Genomic DNA, 19759 nt, shown 5'->3' on the forward strand with positions numbered 1-19759 from the left:
GGACTTGCTGTCACTGATGGACCTCAAAACATTTTGCAGAGCTCAGGATCAGTTTTCTCATCCTCAAGGTGCAGAAGTCAAGGAGCAGAAAAAGAATGCATTCCCTGTGTACAGTCAGCCCTCCTGCAGACTACTCCAGCTCCTCAGGCACACAGACACACTGCTTCAGGTCTTCATGTGCCTTACAAGCAGTATTTGTGTTTGGATATTGAATATATATTATCCCTAGTCTTTACAAACTCATGTATATAAATGACAGAGCTTTTTTAATCACTCATGCTCAGTTCTTCAAGCATTTGGGAGGTCATGCTGCATGTGCAGGCACTAAAAGAAGTGGCAGATTTTCAGAAAGAGAAAGTGACTTGCTGAGCTGTTTTGGGGGAAAGAAATGTGTTCTGCATTTTGGCACATAATTTCCTTCTGAGCTCGTGTTAAGTCTGGCCCATGAGATGCTCGTGGCCCATATTCACACCCAGTGCCTGCAGCTCACTGCCATATGGGTGAACTGCTAGCACTCAGGAGTGTGCAACACAGTCCCACTCTTCACATGTCTTGAGAAGCTTTGGAAATCTGAGGGATTGGTGAGGATGCAGCATCCTGGCAGAGCTGCAGCTGAGTGAGCAGCAGGAATAGCCGTGGAACTCCACTAGGAAGTGTCTCACCTCATTTGAGTGTTCTCTCTGCTTTGAGCATCAAGGGCATCTCAACTGTTAGGCTGAACTTGGCTTTTTGATTTCTGGAGTTAGGGAAGAGGGATCTTGCCCTTCAGAAGGAAAGTGGGGGATTGTGTTGGTACAGGAAATCTCACTGAGCTCAGTGTGAAAACCAGGACTTGATCAGGACTGAACTCCTGTTTCCCTTCCACATCAAGTGTCCTCCCCTTCTGTCAGGAAGTCTGCTCAACCATTGTTTCTCCTCCCTTTGCTGGGGTTTTGCTTTTTCAAGGTGAAGGAAAAGCTATTCCTTTGTGCCTCTTAATTCAAGCTCCTCTTAGCTTAGTTCTCCCCATTCTTCTCTGGGTAAGAGCCTTGGGAAAGGAGAACCTCAACTCAGCCCTGTGGTCTCCCTCCACCTAAACTCTGTCACTCTCAGCTCATTTTGGTGACCTCCTGCTCTCATCCATAGGGCTTTGGTGTTGATTTCCCTTTCTCTGATTGCACAGGGAAGCAGAAATCATTCCCTGATTGGTTTTGCAGGAGCCAGCAACAGCCCCACACACGGCAGCACAGCAGAGAGTGCAGAGCAGCCAATTTGCACAGTGTCAGAGGCAGCATCTTCTACCCAGACAGACTGTGCTAAATCAGGGCCTTCTTGCTGTGCTTTGAAGTGTTCCTGTTTCTTGCTCTGACAAACTAGCAGAGTTTTTATTGACCCAACAATGCAAAAAAGCACATAATGTGGGCTTCAGACACCTGGTGGAATAATAAAGCAGAAAGGAGGGAGGGCAGGACCATCATATTTTAGCTGATATCAAGTAGAAAGCCTGTCTCTGCCTTCTTTTCTATTCTCTTGGAAAGCACTGTTCATTTCTAAGGCAAATGAAAAGCCTTGGCTGGAGGAAGGAAAGGCTGTAGCACATCTCCAACCTGTGGACCCGCTGAGCTTCAAGGGATGTTCATGAAACACCTTTCAATTAGTCAACCATCATGTGCTGCATTTCAGAGCTTTGCTTTATTCAGATATTTATTCATGTTCCCAGCTGCTTGCATTTAGGATTTCTTTTAGCAGTCAAAGCACTAAGGGGTTATGAAACTCTGGGCTGGAAAAGCACAGAGAGCTAAAGAAGCTCTGCATGGGAAGCAAGAGCTTTGCTGAAACACTACAGCACAAAGCCAGACATCTCAGAAAATGTTCCCTCTTCTTCCTTTCACCTCCTTTTATTCATGTTTCAACTTTGTTATAGCCACTGGAGCATAACACACGAAAGCTGGACTGTGTTCCCATCCCTGCCATCACCGTGATAGACTCACTGCTTTATCCCTTGCCTTGGGTAAACTCATATTAAAGCTGGAATTTGGTGCATATTCCCCATCTTGGAGACACAGTCGATATGTGACAGTATGAGGAAGAGGGAGATGTCAAAGCACAGCTCAGGCACTCAGAGTTTTATCTGCTGGGGAAGCCCACTGAAGGAAGCTTGCAGTTCCCCGTGCCTGTGAGAACATGACCCACACAACTCTTCCAAGCAGGAGTAACCATTGCAAAGCCCTTCTGTGAGCCTCTGGCATGGTTTTACAACTGAGCTGAAAGCTGTTTAATAGTGAAAAATCTCTCTCACCGAGTAATGCACCTTAGGAGAAGCCATATTTTGCATAACATTTCTTTCTGGAGGAAATTCTTGTAAGACAATTTATTGCCATGGCGGTAACTGGCTGACATTTATGAGCAGCCTTGTTTTACAAGGCTTTCCTTTGGCTGCAATGCCAGGGCTCCAGTTGTGCTGATGGAAGAGAAGGAAAGTGATGTTATTTGGCATGCAGGATACTCAGAGGCATGTTGATGTGAATAACAAAAAGAGGTAAATTCTGCATGAATAGCATGGGATTGTGCCTTCCAGAATTGTAAATTGTGGGTGAGTTGAAGGGAAAAACTCATTTTGACTGAAGTTCTCTCATAAAAAAATATGCAACTTCAATTGCCAGCTTGAGGTTCAATAGAGTTGTTGGAATATTTGAATCTTTGTTTTGTGGAAGGGGTTGGGTAGGACTCGCTTCAATGTGGTAAAGGAAAGGAGAGATGGATGTTGGACAGAGCTGTCAAGAGGGAGGACAGAAGCACCCAGAAAAGGCTGATGGGCTCTTGTGCAGGGACAGCAGGATGAGGGTGATGCTGCTGGAGATGGCTGAATTGCAGATCCTGTGGCAAGGGATTCTTGAATGGACGAAGTTGATGGTGGAGCATCCACCACTGCCTCCTGGATGCCAGCACATCCAGCCCCAGCAGCTGATTTTTAACCCAAAAAGCTGAAGCAGAAAGCTGAGCTGTCCTCAGTTAACCCCCCAAGCACTCTTCCCACTCTCTGCAAGGCAGCTTTGTGTCAGGGGCTCAGCTCAGCTGGCAGTGGTGGGAAGAGGTGACGGATGAGGGTAGGAATGCCCAGGATGCTGCAGCACTCATGTTTCCAGCAGTCTGTGACCCCCATCCAGGGGATCCTGTGGATTCTTTAGGACTCACCACGGCAAGCAATATTATTAAATTGAGCTAGGGATCCATGCAAAGCACAGTAAGGTGCCTTGGCTGGGTGGAGGGTCCCTGGGGGCTGAGCTGTGGGGCTGTGCTGGGTCTGTGCCTTCGTGTGTCCAGGTGTGCGTGAGCGTCGTAGGGCGAGCCCACACTGGGGGTGCCTGTGTGCTGCCTAAGTCGTGCTGAGAAAGGGATTTCCAAGAGCCAAAGAGGCTTAAGGCTGCCCATATCCCATTAACAGATAGTGGGATTGTGCCTGTCTCTGAAGGGCTTTGTGGGACTGAGCTGGGATCTGTAACTCTGCAGAGTGAAGCTGCTCCTCACTCATAGTGTAAGAGAGGGCTTGATGCACTGTGGAGGAGCTCCCTCAGACCTCAGCTCATTCATTTCTTAAGACCCAAACTATGGACCTTGGAAATCTCATATAAATCTTGTGCACATAATAGTTTTATTGATATTATTTGTTAACTGCTGTAACAAACTGCTGGTGTGGAAGAACATTGTGACATCAGTACAGTGATGCCAAAAGTGGCTCCTGTGGTACATCTTAACTAGATACTCCAAGTAGGACAAGCCCATTTTGGGATCCAGGGCCAAACAAGCAGCTGGTGCCACTCCAGGGAGCAGCATCAGCACAGCCCAGGGAGGAGCCTGGCTCCACAGCACCTGTGGCATGGCTGCATCACTGCTGTTCAGGGGCTTGGGGAAACTTGCCTGGATGCCTCTGCCAGCCAAGCCAGCTGCAGAGCTGGAGGCTTCAACATGAAACATCAGTGCTGCAAACCACCCCCTGCCCCCATTGTACACGCTGGAACACCCTCCTGGCAGCTCATCCAAGCAGGCATCACACACCACTCCAGGACAGCCACCAGGGGGGCTTTTCTCTTTCTCCTTCCAGCCTTTTCTTTACCCAAAAGAAGGGGAATTAATTCAGAAAGAAACAAGTAAACACAGACCAAAAGGACTGCATGGAGTGCCAGCCTCCAGCTTGTGCTGGGGAGGCCAGCAGGCACGTGCTGAGCTGGAACACCCTGACACACATTCCTCTTCTCTCCTGCAGATGACAGAGGGTCGCAGATGCCAAGTGCACCTCCTTGATGACAGGAAGCTGGAGCTCCTTGTTCAGGTAGGAACTGCATGTTTCATCATTTGATAGCTTGCTACAGCCATGGGTTTTCTCTAGGGTGGGGAGAGAAAAGGGTTTTCAGCTGGTTTTCTCAGCAGCTTCACCCTGTGATTGCCTGCAGAGCTCAGGGAAGCTGCACTAGTGCTGCCTGGGAAGGATCTGTGGGATGGACTAATTCAAGACATATTTTTGCTTTATTCTGTGCCAAAACTGTCCCAGTCCCTGACAGATAAAAAAGCACCTCTGGTCATTTTTGACACTGTTATTATATATCTTAACTATGTTTTTTGAGGCACTGCTTAGCTATGAGAAATGCACTGCAGCTTCTCTGCTTGCCACCCTAAATTGCTGGGCTTCAGTGCTGGGCTCCAGACCAGAGGGGATTGTGCCCATGCTCCCACCTGCACTGGGAATGTGGCTGGTAACAGAAGATGCTGTGGTGGCCATGCCACAGGCAGGCATTTCTTATAGACTCATGTGTCAAACACAAATATGTATTAAAATAAGTCCATGCTCCATCTGCTTTATTTTTTACTTTGGAAACAATGAGAGTCTGGTGCTGGCCTTTTAAGGATGGGCTGGTGGAAGCTGTAGCATCCTACACTTTCCTGACAATTTTGGCTCCTGTCTCAGAGATCCCAAATGAGTTAATAACAAGAATTAGAAGAATGTCTTTCCTCTTATAAAGGCTTCCACAGGCAGCCACAGGCAGCCAAAGCAGCAGGAAATGAAACTTCCCATAGCACCCAAATGCCCTGGCTACAGCTGATAAGATGGGAGGGGGGCAGGATCCTTCCCAGCACCAGCAAACCTGAATGGGGATGGCTGAAGGAGACTTGAATTGTCGGAAGCACATTCAGCCTCACGTTCTGGAAAGGTGCTTAAAAATACCACAACAAAACTGTTAATGGGTAATGTCTTTTAAGCACACAGTCATCTAGGAGGTGAAATCCCTCAGTGCCCCTGACACACAGTGTGTTCAGAGAGTGCCTGGATAACCATGAGTCAGGCCAGTGGTGGAATGAGAGCAGCTAAATCAGGATGACTAATTAAAACAAAACACCATACCAATGGTCTCTGCATGGGCTGCACCAGGTTCTCTGATGCTTTGCAGCTGGCTGGGGGGGAAGTTTAGTCACCTTCATCACAAGGACACAGCACTTGGCTTCCTATTCCATCTAAATGCCTTTTCTAATTTTTCTTAGTTCAATTAAAAATTAAAATGGACTATTGGAGAAAGCTCTGCTAAAGTACTGCTCAGTATATTAATAATCACAGCTTAAAATATACTGCAGGAAATCTATGTGAACTGCCCTGGCCAACCTACTTATTTGGGGTTTGATCAATGACACTAAAAAACCACAGGAAGATGACAGCCAAGGAGGGTGGTGTGGGAAGATGTGTCCACTTCCAAGGGAGCAGAAATGGTGCCACGTGGTATTGAGTGTTTGATCACACCTCCACTGGAATTCCTTGTAATCAATATAGGAAGCAAATTACTCTGTAAATCACACTAACTAGTTTGCAAGTGACCCATGGTTGAATTTTATTAGTACAACAAATCGTTTTGCTGTTTTCAAGTGATGTGTGAATGGGGGAAGCCAGGAGGGTGATGATGAAAAATTCATGTTCAGAAAAAGCAGTAACCTCTTTTAACTTAACAAGCAGTACTCAGATCTCTGAGTTCCCCCAGTGCCCCCATACATGCAGGAATCTCCACTGAGGCATCTCAGATGCTTTTCTGGCTTAATCACAACGCTGTTAAGTAGCTTCCAGTCAGGGTGAAATCACTTTTAGGTGGAGCAGATGAAGAGGAAATGGATGTTTTGGGCTTGAGGATGTCTCCAGTTCTGACACTCCTTGCAGACATGGGCACAGCACTTTGGTTTGTCTGCCTGTAAAGCACAGGCAAAGCCCCCAGCATTGGGGTGGTCCTGGGGCTGCTGCACTCAGCAGGATGGGCTGAGCTTACCACGATGAGCAGCTCTGTCCCAGGGGACTGGGCTCCCTCTGGGAGCAACATGCACTTTGCTAAGGGAAATCTCACCAGCTGACCCATATTGTTTGTATCTTATCATGAGATTTCAGATAAAAGTTGTTTTGTAAGCTCTGAGTGCTGTTGTTTTTATTAGTGTTACCTTATCTTGTAGCTGAATTGAACTAGGAGCTGTAAATAAAATGTTCATCCAAGCCCAAGCTTTTGGCTGTCACTTCAAAGCTGTATTTTTGGTTTTGCTGGGTTTTACCATGACAGAGGTTTCTCTATAGCTTTGTTGGGCTTCAAGATCTAGACCTGCATTGGCTTGAATTGCTCAGGAATCAGTCTCTTAAATTCTCATCCAAAATTTCTTCCTTTTCTCCAAACTCAACCTTTGCTGGAGGCTTTTCCACTCCTATGAGAATTTAGGAAAGAGCACTGGTAATCAATAAACTTGATTTCTCTCCACAGGTAAGATCAGAATAACAGCCTAATCTGGGTCTGGCTTTACATTGCCTTTCAGTGCTTGTGTGTGTGATATCAGGTGCTCTGCCTGGAGCAGGGTTCAGGGATGCTGCTGCTGTATTTTCACAGAATCACAGAAAGGTTTCAGTTGGAAGGGATCTTAAAGACCATCTGGTTTCACTCCCCCTGCCATGGGCAGGGCCACCATTCACTAGAATTTTTTCCTAACACCTAATCTTTAAAGTTTAAAGTTTAAAGGAGTACCCACTTTTCCCATCCCTTTCTGCCCACAGAAAAATTAATTCTCCCTCTTTCTAATAAGACTCCTTTAAGTACTGGAAGGCTGCAGTGGGGTCTTCCTGGAACCTTCTCTTTTCCAGGCTGAACAGCCCCAGCTCTCTCCTCTTTTCTTCATGGGAGAGATGCTCCAGCCCTCTGATCATCTTTGGGGCACTTCTTTTTGGTGTAGAAAAAAAAAAAAAAAAAAAGCAGAAGAAGCTGGGTCTGATTGAAGGAGAGAGTTGAGGAGCATCACTCAAAGGGATGCAGGAAGGCTCTGGAGCATCTTGAAACAACTTTGGCCAGAGACTCTGGGGAGCTGAAATTATTTCCTATTCTGCCTGAAGTGCTGCTGGGCAAAACCAGATGCATCTGGGAACAATCAGGGTGTTTGCAAAAAGCAGTGTATTAAGCAAATGTACCCCCTTTTTGTCTGTGAGTTAGCTGTGATCAGACTAGGTGGTTTATGAATATGTCATTTCAAACATATCAGTTGGTGGGTAATGAGGACCATACCCCAGGCTGCAGGAGGACAGGGAGTGGAATTGGTGCTTCTGCTTGCAAGAGTCAGCAGTGGCTCAGTGTGACAGCTCTGCCAGGCCAGATTGAGATGTTTTGCCACCACAATTCCCTCCCAAAACTGCAAAAACCCTCTGACAGGCCACACAGCTATTGCCAGTGGACCCACCAGGCATCTAGATTTTATTTGCATTACTGTACCCCAAAAAGTGAGATTTTGGCTCAGAGGCAGCATTTATAACCCCTCCTGTGAATGTTGGCTTGCTTCATGTTGGCACATAATGCAAGGGCTTGGGGTTGCCATCATCAGGACACAGATCCTGGCTTTACTCAAACAAAGGGCCTTGGCTGAAGTCTCGTCCTCCCAAGTCAAGCAGCTGCAGAGTGGTGCAGCAGCAGCTAAAAGCTGAAAACACAGGCTTTGTGGATAAAAGAAAACCCTCCCCAATGTGTTTTGTCAGATAAATGCTGAAATTTAGAAGGGCTAATCATAAACAGAGACAGAGAAGGATCATATGGAAATCTCTTCCTGAGGGTCTGAGACTCAAAGGCTGTTTGACTTGGGATTAAGCAGAAGAGTTGCATTTGGTGTGTGTTTCATTTGATAAATGCCTGTTGAAGATCTGGGGTGTGTGGCAAGTTTACACAGCATGTTTTTTTGACAGTTTTTTCTTTCTGAGCAGGAGCAGAGTGTGGCTCCCTGGATCTTACAGTCTGGGGGTTTTTTTCCTGTTTCTGTTTGATGCATGTTTAGTTTCGAGCACAGTTCTTTTTTTAAAGTGTTTGGCTTTATCCATCTAATCTTTTTCAGCAAGCAAGCCCATTTTCATACTTCTGGAAAATGGATTTCCTCCATTCCCCACTCACAGCCTCCCTCTCTGTTACATTATTTCCCAGTGACCGTGTATCATTTGTCTGCTGCACATGAAAGGTTTCTGTTGCTTTATTTAAAGACTTTTGCGTAATTGGCAATTCGTTCCTTTTCATGTGGGTTTTATAAACATGGCTTTTTTTTCTGGGATGGCTGAATCAGGCAGCCTGGCTTGATCCCAGCTCCTGCACTGGCTGGTGGTGTCTGTTATCTGACAGCAGCTCAACAACTGTCATCCCAAAGTGTTAAGCCTCCTAATTCTTTCTCTCTGGAGGAGCTATTGCAGAAATGGAGCTCATCTGAGGCTCGTAGCAGAGCTGTCTGTGGGGTCTGAAAGCAATTTGATTGTAGGAAATAAGTGGGCAATTTGTTTCTAACCTTCTTCCCAGGAAGCACTGAGCCTGACTTGGAAGAGCCAGGGAGAGATGGGGAGGTCAGTACAACCCATGTTGACACTTCTTGAGTAACTCTTCTTGCAGCATTTCTATCTCCCAGCTGCCATGCAGGTGCATCCAGAAGCACATTAGCAGTGATACATGTACCTGCACAGCCAAAATTAACAGGAATGCACTGAACATCCCTTTTTACCTTGCTCAAAACCAGCTCTGCTTTGAGTGAGTGAGGAGTCCTTCAGGAGCCCAGGATGTGTTTGCAGTGTGCAATGTGCAGCATCTCATCCCCAGGAACCACCTCCCAGCCATGGCACTGGAGCTGTGGGCCAGGCTGGCAAAGTGCCCTGTGGGTGCTGGTGACATGCAGGGCTGTCACCAGTGTGGCTCTCCCAGTGGAGGTGCTCAGTTTGGAGCACACCTCACTCCTCTGGGATCAGCCTGGCTGGCACCAGCCTGAGCTCACTGTCCTGGGGAAGCAATGGCACCTCTGGAGAGCAATAGCTCCACTAATTATGGCTGGAGGCAGAAATAAAACAGTCCACTCTCCTCCCAAGGATCTGTTGTAGTTTTTGCAGTATTTTCAGTACTGCTCATGATCAGAAAACTGCAATCCATGGAGTTTTTTTTACCTATATTTTCTTACTTCCTCACTTCTGTATGCCAACGAGCAGGGTGGTTACCTGGGCTGCCAAGGGTCCCCTTTAGCTGGTGCTAAGGCTGGCACTGCCTGCATCAGGAGGAGCTCCCTAACTTTGGATACAGGTTTTGCATGAGGACCAGCAATATATCCCATCCTCAGTGTGGGATAAACAAGCCCCAGGATTGCCTTGGTCTCCCCAGGGAAGCCACAATAATTGCAGAAGAATGGGGTCCAGCCCTGCTGCACTGCCAAACCTGGGGATCCTTTAGGAAACACCAGAGATGGAGCTGTGCAGCCCTGACCGTACATGGAGATGTTTGGGTGCCAGCAGCTGCCTGTGCCATGTGGGAGAGGCAGCTCTGGTCCCTGCAGAGCACCAGGCTCTGCTCCAAAGGCGTTTTTAACCATCCCTGTGGAAGGCAGTGGCAGCCAGTGCTGGGCTGGGAGTGAGCACCGGGTGAGTACTGCCCTGCCAGCCCCACTGCCCTCCCTACACTCTTGCAGGAGCTGCCCAGCCGAAAAATGTTCCTTCAACTGCATACAGGGACTCAGAGGTGGCTTGATAACTGTCCTCTGAGTGGCTCTGAAGGTTGTGGGGTGGTGTATTGCTCCTTTCCAAAATTAAACAGCATGTTTTCTGTAGGGCAGCAAATAACTGCTGAGACCAGGCTGAACGTGAGTGGAGTTTTCTACCAGGACTCTGGCAGGAATCCCTCAAAGTGAGAAAATGTGAAAACATTGAATTTGGATCATAATTTAAAATGAGTTTGAGCTGGAGGGGGGTCAAATATGCCTTCTAGAAAGGAGGCTTTATTTTCCCAAATTGCAGTGTTAGGACTCTGGTTTCTTTCAGAAACAAATCCTGATTTACTACAGTAAGAGTGAGACTGTATTCAGCTCAGCAAGTATTTGCACAATTGCAAATGGGATGTTTTAACATCTTTGACATCAAAAATTATGTCCAAAGCTTTGGATCAACTCAGAAGGATATTGCCAAGCAATGTCTGAAGTGGGATTTATATCACTGGGACAAAGCACACAACTGCCCCTTCACAGCCTGTGGCTCAGGGCAGATGAGGAGTGTGAAGGCACTCTCCTGATAGAAAAGATTTATCCTGGCCTTTGTGTGCCTTCCAGGTACACTTCTGATAATTTTGAGCACAGCAGCAAACTGCAAATATATGGCTGGGCTTGGTCACCATGGGATGGGGAGAGATGGAGGAGAGATTGCTGTGCCAAAGGGGAGGTAGGACCCCAGAGGGGCAATTCATATCTGTGCTCTCACTGAGCAACCAGAGAGCTAAGCTAAGAGCTCTGCTGCTGGAAAGCTGTCTGTTCACCAATAAAAGATACATCTAGCATTGATCCAAGGTGACTGTGGAGCTGGGAGCATTCCCAGCCAGCACACCTCCTGCAGACACAGTTGCTGTACAGTACTTAGATGTTGTTTTAGATGTAAAAGGATAAATGAAAAATGGACCAGGAGAGCCAGGAGTGCTCCCATATCCATCCTTCCAGCCTCCAAGGTGTGGCTCTGTTGAACTGCTCTGCAGAGCCTCTCTAATTTAAAAAGCATCCACCACTGCCATTCATGGCTTACCCTCCAGTCTGACACCAGAAGTTATGTATCTCAGGGGTTCAGTTCTCAGCTTAGGCTCCAGCAAACTCAAAAGTCCACAGAAGTTAAGCCTGGAGGGGAGAGTGTTTGCTGGGAAATGGAAATAGGAGAGAACAGGGGCAGAAAATAAAGAAATTTGATGTGCAAAGCTGGGGAGTTCAGTTTAAGAGCCAGAGGGATCTCAGGCAGGGTGAAGTGGCAAAGCAGATAATCTCAAGGTTGCCCTTGACTATGAGGGCAGAACTGAAAAGATTTAGGACAGGAGGCAGAATTAGCATCTCAGAGGGAAATCCTGAGCCAGGCTCAGAAACCAGGGGTGAAGAGCCTCTGCTGTGCACCCTGGCTTGGCTCCATTGAGAACAAGAGTGGTGCTGGGTGCTCCAGGCTCCCCAGAGCTCACATGGGTGAGAATGAACACAGCTACAGACTGCACTCAAGGGATGGAGCTGCCAGGGGAGAACATTCCAGCAAGGCAGGCTGTGCAGAGCAAGCTGGCAGCTCGTGCAGGCCAGTGAGGGTCACAGGAGCAGGATTTGAGGAGGTCAGGTAGGGTGCAGAGCTGCAGGCAGGGATCAGCAGCCAGCCCAAACAAACAGGAACACACAGAGCCTCAAGGGGATCTGCCCTGCACCCAAGGTCAGCCTGGCCAGGCAGCTCTAGAGAAAGCAAAGCTGTGTCTGGGAAAGGCAAGCCTGAAAATTAATGAAACCCAGCAGGGATGTCCAGATTTGTTCCTCAGCACAGGAATGGGAGGAGCAGCAACAGGAGCTGGGACAGGTGGAGGCAGGGGGCAATAGCTGCTGGGAGCAAAGCATCCCTGGGAATGCCTGGGTCAGGACTGACCTGGCTGAGAGCAGAGGAGCTTCTGTAGCTGAGGAAGTTTAACTGGAGGGGGGATCCTTCCCTGGTGCAGCAGTGCTGCACATTCCCCTCATTCTGAGCTGCCTGGTGGCTCCTGAACCAGCTGAGAGCTGGATTCCCCCTGCCCTGGGACCCTGTAACCAAACCCTGCAGTCTGCCAGGAGCCTCAGGAGAGAGACTCCCACAGCAAAGCACTCCCAGCCTGATAAGGAAATGAGCTGGGAATGGCAATCATTGCCCTCCACAGACTGAAATGAGGGTGTGATTTCCAAAGGCCTGCGTAATCAATACCCCTATTATCAGTCTTCCAGAATAAATTGCATTTATACTAATACAGGCTGGGGAGCTATCATGAGCTGTCAGGAGAGAGATAAGCTGAAGACACATGTTTATTCATACTGCATTTGCTGAGAGCTGGATGTTCTTTACAGCTGGCTAAATGGGGGCGAAGATATTCAGTATTTTTTGCAGTTCTTCTGCTAAAATTTGTTTAAAACCCTTAATTTTGAGCACACCTGGAACTTTTCAAAATTATGGGGAGGGAGGGCTGATGAAAATCCGACTAAAACATCTGATGAAGGAAGAAAGCTATTTCCTTTCCTGTGAGGTAACTCCTGAAGTTTTGCAGAGCATCAGCAATTTAAATTGTCCTGCTGACCTCCCACCACATACAGGAATGGCACATCCAGCACCTAATGGGTCTGTTACAGAGAAAACATCTCACTCACAGTTACTTGGGAGAAATTCAAAAATTCACTATTGTTCCTGCCAGGCTCAGCTGCTCCATGGCTTCAGTGGAGCTTTTGTTCAGCCAGGACCAACCTGCCAATGTCCAGCAGTGGCTGTGAAACACATCATTGTATCAGTGAGATGCTGCTCCAGCCACGGACAAGCCAGGGTCCCTCAGCCTTGCTTCCCCCACCCAGGAGCAATGCAGGACCTGCTCAGCTGGGAGGCACCAACAAGCTCAACAGTGGAAATAAATTAGGTTTAACAGCAGGATGATGAGGCTGAAAGTCACATAGTTCCTCTTGCTCTACTGCTTCTCCTTCCTGGCTTGTCTGATGTGTTCCACAGCAGGCAGTGGTGAGATTCTTTTAACTTCAGTCACAAACTGTGGGTGTCTGTTCCTGAGCCATCATTTTAGAGGTGGTAGAGGAAAGAGGGCACTTGTAGGGCACAGCTGAGCTCATCCTGAAAGGGATCATCTGAAACAAGTTGTGCCCCTTGCTCTCCTCTCATGCCAAAACTTTCTGTAATCAGCTCTCTCATAGGTGTCCACACTGTGGGTGGTTGTGTGTGGTTAGATCAGTTCTGTTCTGGCTCCAGCTCCTCCTTTTGTGTCCTCCTGGCTGGACAAGAAACTCAAGTAGCAAATTCAGGTGAGAAAGTGCTAAATGTGGCACAGGATAGAAGCTGCCTCCTGGAAGACAGTGGAAATAGGATATATATATATATATATATATATATATAGCATGGTCTGAGCAAGCAATTTTGAAAAATAATAACAGACATACCAGAGATGATTCCAGGAGATATTGAACAATCTGGAGGAGTGTAGCTCAGGAGAAATGATGAAGGAGGCAGCACAGCAGATTTGCTTTCGTGCAAAGGTAACAAAGGTGCATTTCCAATTGGAGCTAGCACTTCAGGATGGAACACTTCCCCTCATTGCTGCCATCAGGCTCTGCAGTACAAATACTAGGTTGCTAGTGAATGGGAGAGCAGCTTGATTGTCTAAGCTGCATTACTCAGCTTATAGAAAATATTTTCTATTCTCTTTCCTTTTCTGCCTCAGTGGACACAACTTAGACAAAAGATCTCAAGTTTCTACCAAAAGGCAATTCCTTCAGCATGACACAGTGAGAGCCTTGGCCATGAGTGAGGCTCCTAGGCTCAGGGGCATTGCACATAATGAGCAAAAAGGGTCTTAACTGTCTCACTGGGAAATTATTTCCTCTTCTCTTCCCTTACTGCAGGTAACCCAAAGCAGCAGCTGGCTGCCTGGTGTCAGGTGGGAGCAGCTTGCTGCAGCAATGGATTCAGGCCAGGTGGGTTAGAGCAGCTCAGGTGTGCTTGCACAGACACGTGTTTGAGCATCACACCTGGCAATGACACCAGGCAAAGCAAAGAGGAGCTGGGTCTGGCACCATGGTGCAACCAGCAAGGGCTGCTGGGGCTGGTTCAGCCCAGTGCCTGTGGCACAGGAGGGGAAGGAGACACCTGCAAGCACACAGAGGGGCAGGAGGCCTGGAATGGGAGCACAGGCATGCAAGGAGACCATGCTGCCCCTCCTGAGGGACACCTGAGTGCTCCCACCCTGCTTACCCCACCCCTCCCTCTACAGACCCAATCCATTCCCTCTGCTTTTGTCCAGGAGTGTTTTAGGACCATTCTCTCTGGAAATTATGCAAATGCCATCCTCAAGTGATAGAGCAAACCTCCAACCCTCAACCCCTGCTGAATTCCCAGTGTGTGGCTCGTTGGTCCTTTCTATCTTTATTTTGGAGAAGTGCCTGCTTTTGGGGAAGCTTTGGGCTCTGTGAAGTCGAAATGGATTTGTCTGTCTCTTTGGTGATTATTCCCCCGAGTTCTCCTCCTCCCCCAGGGCTGCAGTAGCTTGCTGACAGCAGCACAGCCATGAGCTGGGTGCCTGGAGGGGTAAGGCAGGCACTGCCAGCACAGAAAGCCTGCCTGTGGCACTTGTGTCAGCCATAATACTGGATATCATCAGAAAAACCATCAGCTCTTCTAATTTTCAGGACAGAGGAGATGGTTCTTGGCTTATAATTGGGTCATGCTTTAAAAAATCCTGCGTTAGCTCATCGTAAGCAACAAGATGCACCCACTCTTCCCTTACATTCCTGCCCTGACCTCTCCCAAAGAAGCAATCTTTTGGATGAGAGGTTGTTAATACAGATAGGGTATCTTTTACTTTCCCATCTCTCTGCAATCAGACATGGCTCATTGCAATTATGTTTGAATGAAAACTCTCCTGTTATTACTTTTGCTGGGAAACTGCCCATCTTTGGGGAGGAAGAAGCACAACTCTAAATCTGCCTTGGGAGGAAGCTGGAGTCTCTTCTGACTTTGAAGCTATCTTGGTAGCAGGTCAAACCAGATGCTTGGAGGTAAAGCCAGCAAAACATGCCAGCTCTGGAAGGTTTTTATCTTTGGGAAAATTGATTTACAGTACAGATTTTGGTTTAGTGACTCATCTCTATTTTGGTGAGGAGTCTCCCCTCCTCTGTGCTGCCAGTCTTCAGCATCCCCATTAGCAGAACAGGTGCCTCCTGTGCTCCCCTGTGCAAGCAGGGAGCAGAGTCACACTGCAGCTGGTCCCTGTCACATCTGCCTTCAGGAGCCACCATCCTCTTCATCCCCTGGAATAACACAGACTGAGTAGTACAAGCATCCCCTCATCCTCACACGGGCACAGGTACATTTTGGGATCAATCTGCCAAGCTGCAGAGGTACCACTGGCTCATTGCTGGGTGTATAACCCCGTGGTTACAGTGCAGGATGGAGGAATCAGGGGGGTTGGAGCAGGAGGTGCAGTGGTGACTAAATGTGACCTGACGAGATCATGAACAGGCCAACAGCTTCCAGCTCATCCCAGCCCTCCTGGTTTGGCAGCCCAGACAGTCTTAGACTTCAGCTTGTCAGAGTGGATCTTGTAATATCTCTCAGTTATGCTTGTCTCCTGGAAAAGGAATGAACTAAAGAGATTTGCATCTGCCCTTTTAAAGAATAAAATAAACCAAAGCAGCCAAGCCATTCTCACTTCATTTCCCCCCTCACTTTGAAGCCAGGATCACCACTTAATGTGTAGAGCTGGTGATGTGAGCCAGGCTCGTGTTTCCCCAGTCCCTCTGGTGTTTATTGGTTGTTGTTTGATTGGTTATTGTTGTTTTTATCCCAGCATCCATGCATCAGCCCCACGTGGCAGCCTGACCATTGCATGGGATGATCCTGCAGCTGCCCAGCAGCTCGAAGGCAAAAAGGCTGCCTGGCTGTGGCATTGGCTTGTGGAGTTTCTTGATTACCAGCAAGACTAGTTTGGGTTAATTCTGTTCTGTCTTTTTGGGACATTTCAGCAGTAGATGCCTGATTAGAATATCTTTCCACTTGGACTCTACCTTTACTCCTCCTTCATCCCTATCTCCAGTGGGCAGGGGATGAATAAGCCTATTTCATGATGTTCAGTTCTTCTAAACTTTATCTTCTCTTTTCATTTTTATTGTCTTTTGAGCAGTCAGAGAGTTTATCTGTACTGATGTGTTTTAAAGAGGAGGAAGCACCATCGATGCCCCTGACCTGGTTCATCTCATGGGGACTGGATGCCCATTTCTGACAGCCTCTCACTCTGCTGCTTCCCAGACTCTTGTCTCAGATAAATTGAGAACACAGACAGCAGCTGGGATAAGCCCCAGTAACCCCATTGTCTTTTCTCCCTGCACTCATGTGCCTCACACAGGCCTTTTGATGCTCCTTCAGCATCTGTGTGCTCACCATGACTTTGAGCCCAGGCATTGGGATCAGGGGGTGAGATCTGTCCCTGGCAGCACATCATAAATTCCTGAGAATGGGTACCCCAGAGCCAAATATTTCTAGAAAGCAGGATGGTGACTTTTATATGTTTCTAGGGATTTGTCAAATTATTCAGCAATGTCACTGAGCTACAGAGATACTGATGGTCAGGCACGTTGCTGTGATTCAGAGCCTGTCACAAACATTCTGCACAGCTCTAGCTCTTGGGCTCTAACGGCTGGTTCTACAGCAGTCCACTCCCTGAAAAACACTATGGAGGCAGAGAGCATGAATTATTATTTGTTTTCACTGTGTGGACAGTTGATCAGTGACAGATGCTTCTAATTGCATTAAGCAAGTGGAAATAATGAGAATTAGATAGCAGATTCTCCAGGAATTTACATTTAGATTGAGTTACACTTTGCTATTAAAGAAGCAAATTCAATGTAGATGCATTTGCTCTTCAGCAGAAATGGGAGACAATTATTTTTAATTATTATTTGATTACTTAAAAATGAGCTGTGTTACTGTACTTAAAAATATTTGACTCAAGGGGATGACTTAATATGTGCACTTTATGTGTCCCTTAAAATATATGGAACGATGAAATTGTTCATCAGCAAACATCTCCACCTCCCCATTACAGTCATCCTGAAAGGCAAATGAAGAGCAGAGGCTGCCAGAGCCCCGTGTCACAGTGCTCAGCTTGGCCAGTGCCCCATGTCACAGTGCTCAGCTTGGCCAGTGCTGGGATGCTGCTGATCACATCAGGCTCACCAAACCCTCTGCACCCCTGACAAATTGAATTAAGTTGCACTGATGGAAGACAAGCTGCATCCTCCTTTGGCCACCATGCTCTGCTGGGCTTGGCAGGAATTCCGGGCTGCTAATCCTGTGCTGTGGAGCAGAGGTGGGTGCTGGGGCTGGAGCAGGGGGACAGCACAGCCTCGCACGCAGGGAGCAGCAGCTGCTGCCTCCAGATGACACATATCTGACACTTATCTCCTGTCCATGCCAAGAGGAAATGAGCTGTGCTTCAAACCACTGGAGGTTTTCCTTTTGGGACTCTCTCTCACAGCTTTTTTTTATTTTATATTATCTCCTAGATTTCAAGTTCGGCTTCAGACACAGAAATGTGTGAGTCCCCTGTCAGCAGAGAAGGGATTTATGTGCAGTGCAGATTATTGTATGTCTCTGTTTAGCACAGAATCCAAGCTATAATATTTTTTTAACCAACTAGCTGGCTCAGCTTTTCATTTTTTTTTTTCCTTTTGCCTAATGGGAGTGTTATCCAGAACTCCTTGAAGTCAGAGTCTGTCTATCAGCTTCAGTAAGCTTTGGATCAGATTTCACATCACTGATTCATTATTAATTACACATCTGGGACTCCCTTTTCAAAGAGTTCATTGTTAAATAAATTCACTTTTAGACATTACAGACTTGGCATTCTTGTGCATTTAATAAAATTCTGGCAAACCAGCAAAGAGCCACAGGCCAGCTTCTCTTCTGGTATTGATGGATGAATCTCCACTGAGCAGCAGTGGTTTACACTATAAGGATATAACATATCTCTTAGCTCTCATGTAACCATTTTCTGTGTGAGATTAAGTCTGTGTTTGAGAATTTTGCCTTTTCTGGGATTTCTCCTCTATTTTTTATAACTTTTCCTACCAGAAAGTTCCTCTGTGGATTCAGATACTGCAGGGTGAAATATATTTGCCATTTCTTTTCTCTTCAAAGAGACTCTGGCATCCTTCTCCTTGGACAAAGTGCAATCACATCTTCAGAGCTTCCTGGGAAAGTAGACAGGCAGGCAAATGCTTTCCTAATCCCTATGGCAAGTGGAATGGAACATTGTCTTTATAGGGTCTTTCCCATAGTCCTCAATGATCCAGCTCAAGTCCAAACATTGAATTGACCAAGGAGCTGCTCTTGAAGCTCTGTTTAGAGAAGAATAATTTTGGTAAGGGAATATGTAGAAATAAAGGTTTTCTTACTGAATTCAATAGGAGGCTACATCCTTGGTGAAAAAAGACACCTAATGTGGTGATTTAATGGTGCAGGGTATTATTCCCACTTAGCAGTGATGGCACAGGGACCAGCAGCCCATACAGGTGTTTCCTGTGCTGCAAGGATCTCCTAAGCTGCACTCAGCCCATCCTGTGCTTGCAGCAGGGCTGCCCAGACACATGAGGAAAAAAGGATGGGGTGAGACCTTCTTTTTCTCCAGATGCCAAATCAGAGTTTGGCTGAATGATCCTGGTTAATACCAAAGTTCAAATAAATTGTGGGGATATATTCAGATGACAGTACCCAGTTTCCAAAGCTTTCACTTAGTCAACTCTTTAAGGTATATGGAAAGGAAACCCAATAGAAATGCATCTCCCACTGTTTAAATAATGAAGCTCTGAATGTTGATCAGAGGCAGACATCCACTGAGTCCATGGCATGCTCCCAATGCAAGGGGTAAAAACTACCACACAGCTGTGGAAGGGTCTGTGAAGGAAAAGAGAATTTTGACACTGGGGCATTTGAGCCCCTGAAAAGTCAAAGCTAATACCCTACTACAAGTGAAACATCTCTCTTGTTTTATCACAGAGAATGACAAAACCTTTTCCCAAATTCACCATCCTCAGAGTTTTAGAAATCACATTAAATGAGATTATTCTCACCACCCTCATGTATGAAATGCAAATCTTTCCAAAAGTGCAGCCTTTCAACATTAGAAATCATAAAGCCATTTACTCCTTGCCATAGAGCAAGTTCTGGGGTCGGTCCACAGCCACCTGGTAGGATATGAGGAGGGAGAGGGAGATGAGAGAGACTTGTCACACAGGCAGTGTGACTGCTGGCCAGTCAGCAGAGATGCCTTCAGTTGCCAGAGGCCATCAAGACCTCCAGCATCATTTTCTGGAAGTGTTTGTGCTTCCAGCATCTGCCAGCAGCAGGCAGATCTCCAGGCTGGCCCAGCTTATGAGACTTTGTCACCCAGTGAAATACGCTGGGAACAGCCTCTCTGATATCCTTGCCCACACTGCTACTGTGGGATCTGTCCTGCCCTTCCTCCACTTCGGGGTTAATGAAAGCAGGAACAGAAACAGTAGCCTAATCACTTCCATCTCACTTTGCAGTGAGGACGTGTCTGGGTAAGAACCAGAAAGACATTTTCTGGACATTGTCAAGGAAGCTCAGTCTGTGCCATGCCAGTGCATGGCATGCTTGGACATCTCCCCATCCAGAGGACAAGGATCACTCCTTTCCAGAAGCCAGGCTGCCTTTATTTGCTTTCTACCACTC

General features: G+C 47.1%; 1 protein-coding gene across 1 annotated transcript in view; it reads left to right on the forward strand.

Moving 5' to 3' along the window:
- FRMD4A (FERM domain containing 4A) overlaps positions 1–19759 on the forward strand; it is a 174414-nt gene that overhangs the window by 44666 nt on the left and 109989 nt on the right. The window contains exon 2 of the mRNA XM_056516370.1: positions 4244–4309. Within this exon, the coding sequence (XP_056372345.1) occupies positions 4244–4309 (66 nt within the window). The remainder of the gene's footprint in view (positions 1–4243; positions 4310–19759) is intronic.

The sequence above is a fragment of the Oenanthe melanoleuca genome, chromosome 1A (genome assembly GCF_029582105.1).
Source record: "Oenanthe melanoleuca isolate GR-GAL-2019-014 chromosome 1A, OMel1.0, whole genome shotgun sequence".
Classification (NCBI taxonomy): Eukaryota; Metazoa; Chordata; class Aves; order Passeriformes; family Muscicapidae; genus Oenanthe; species Oenanthe melanoleuca.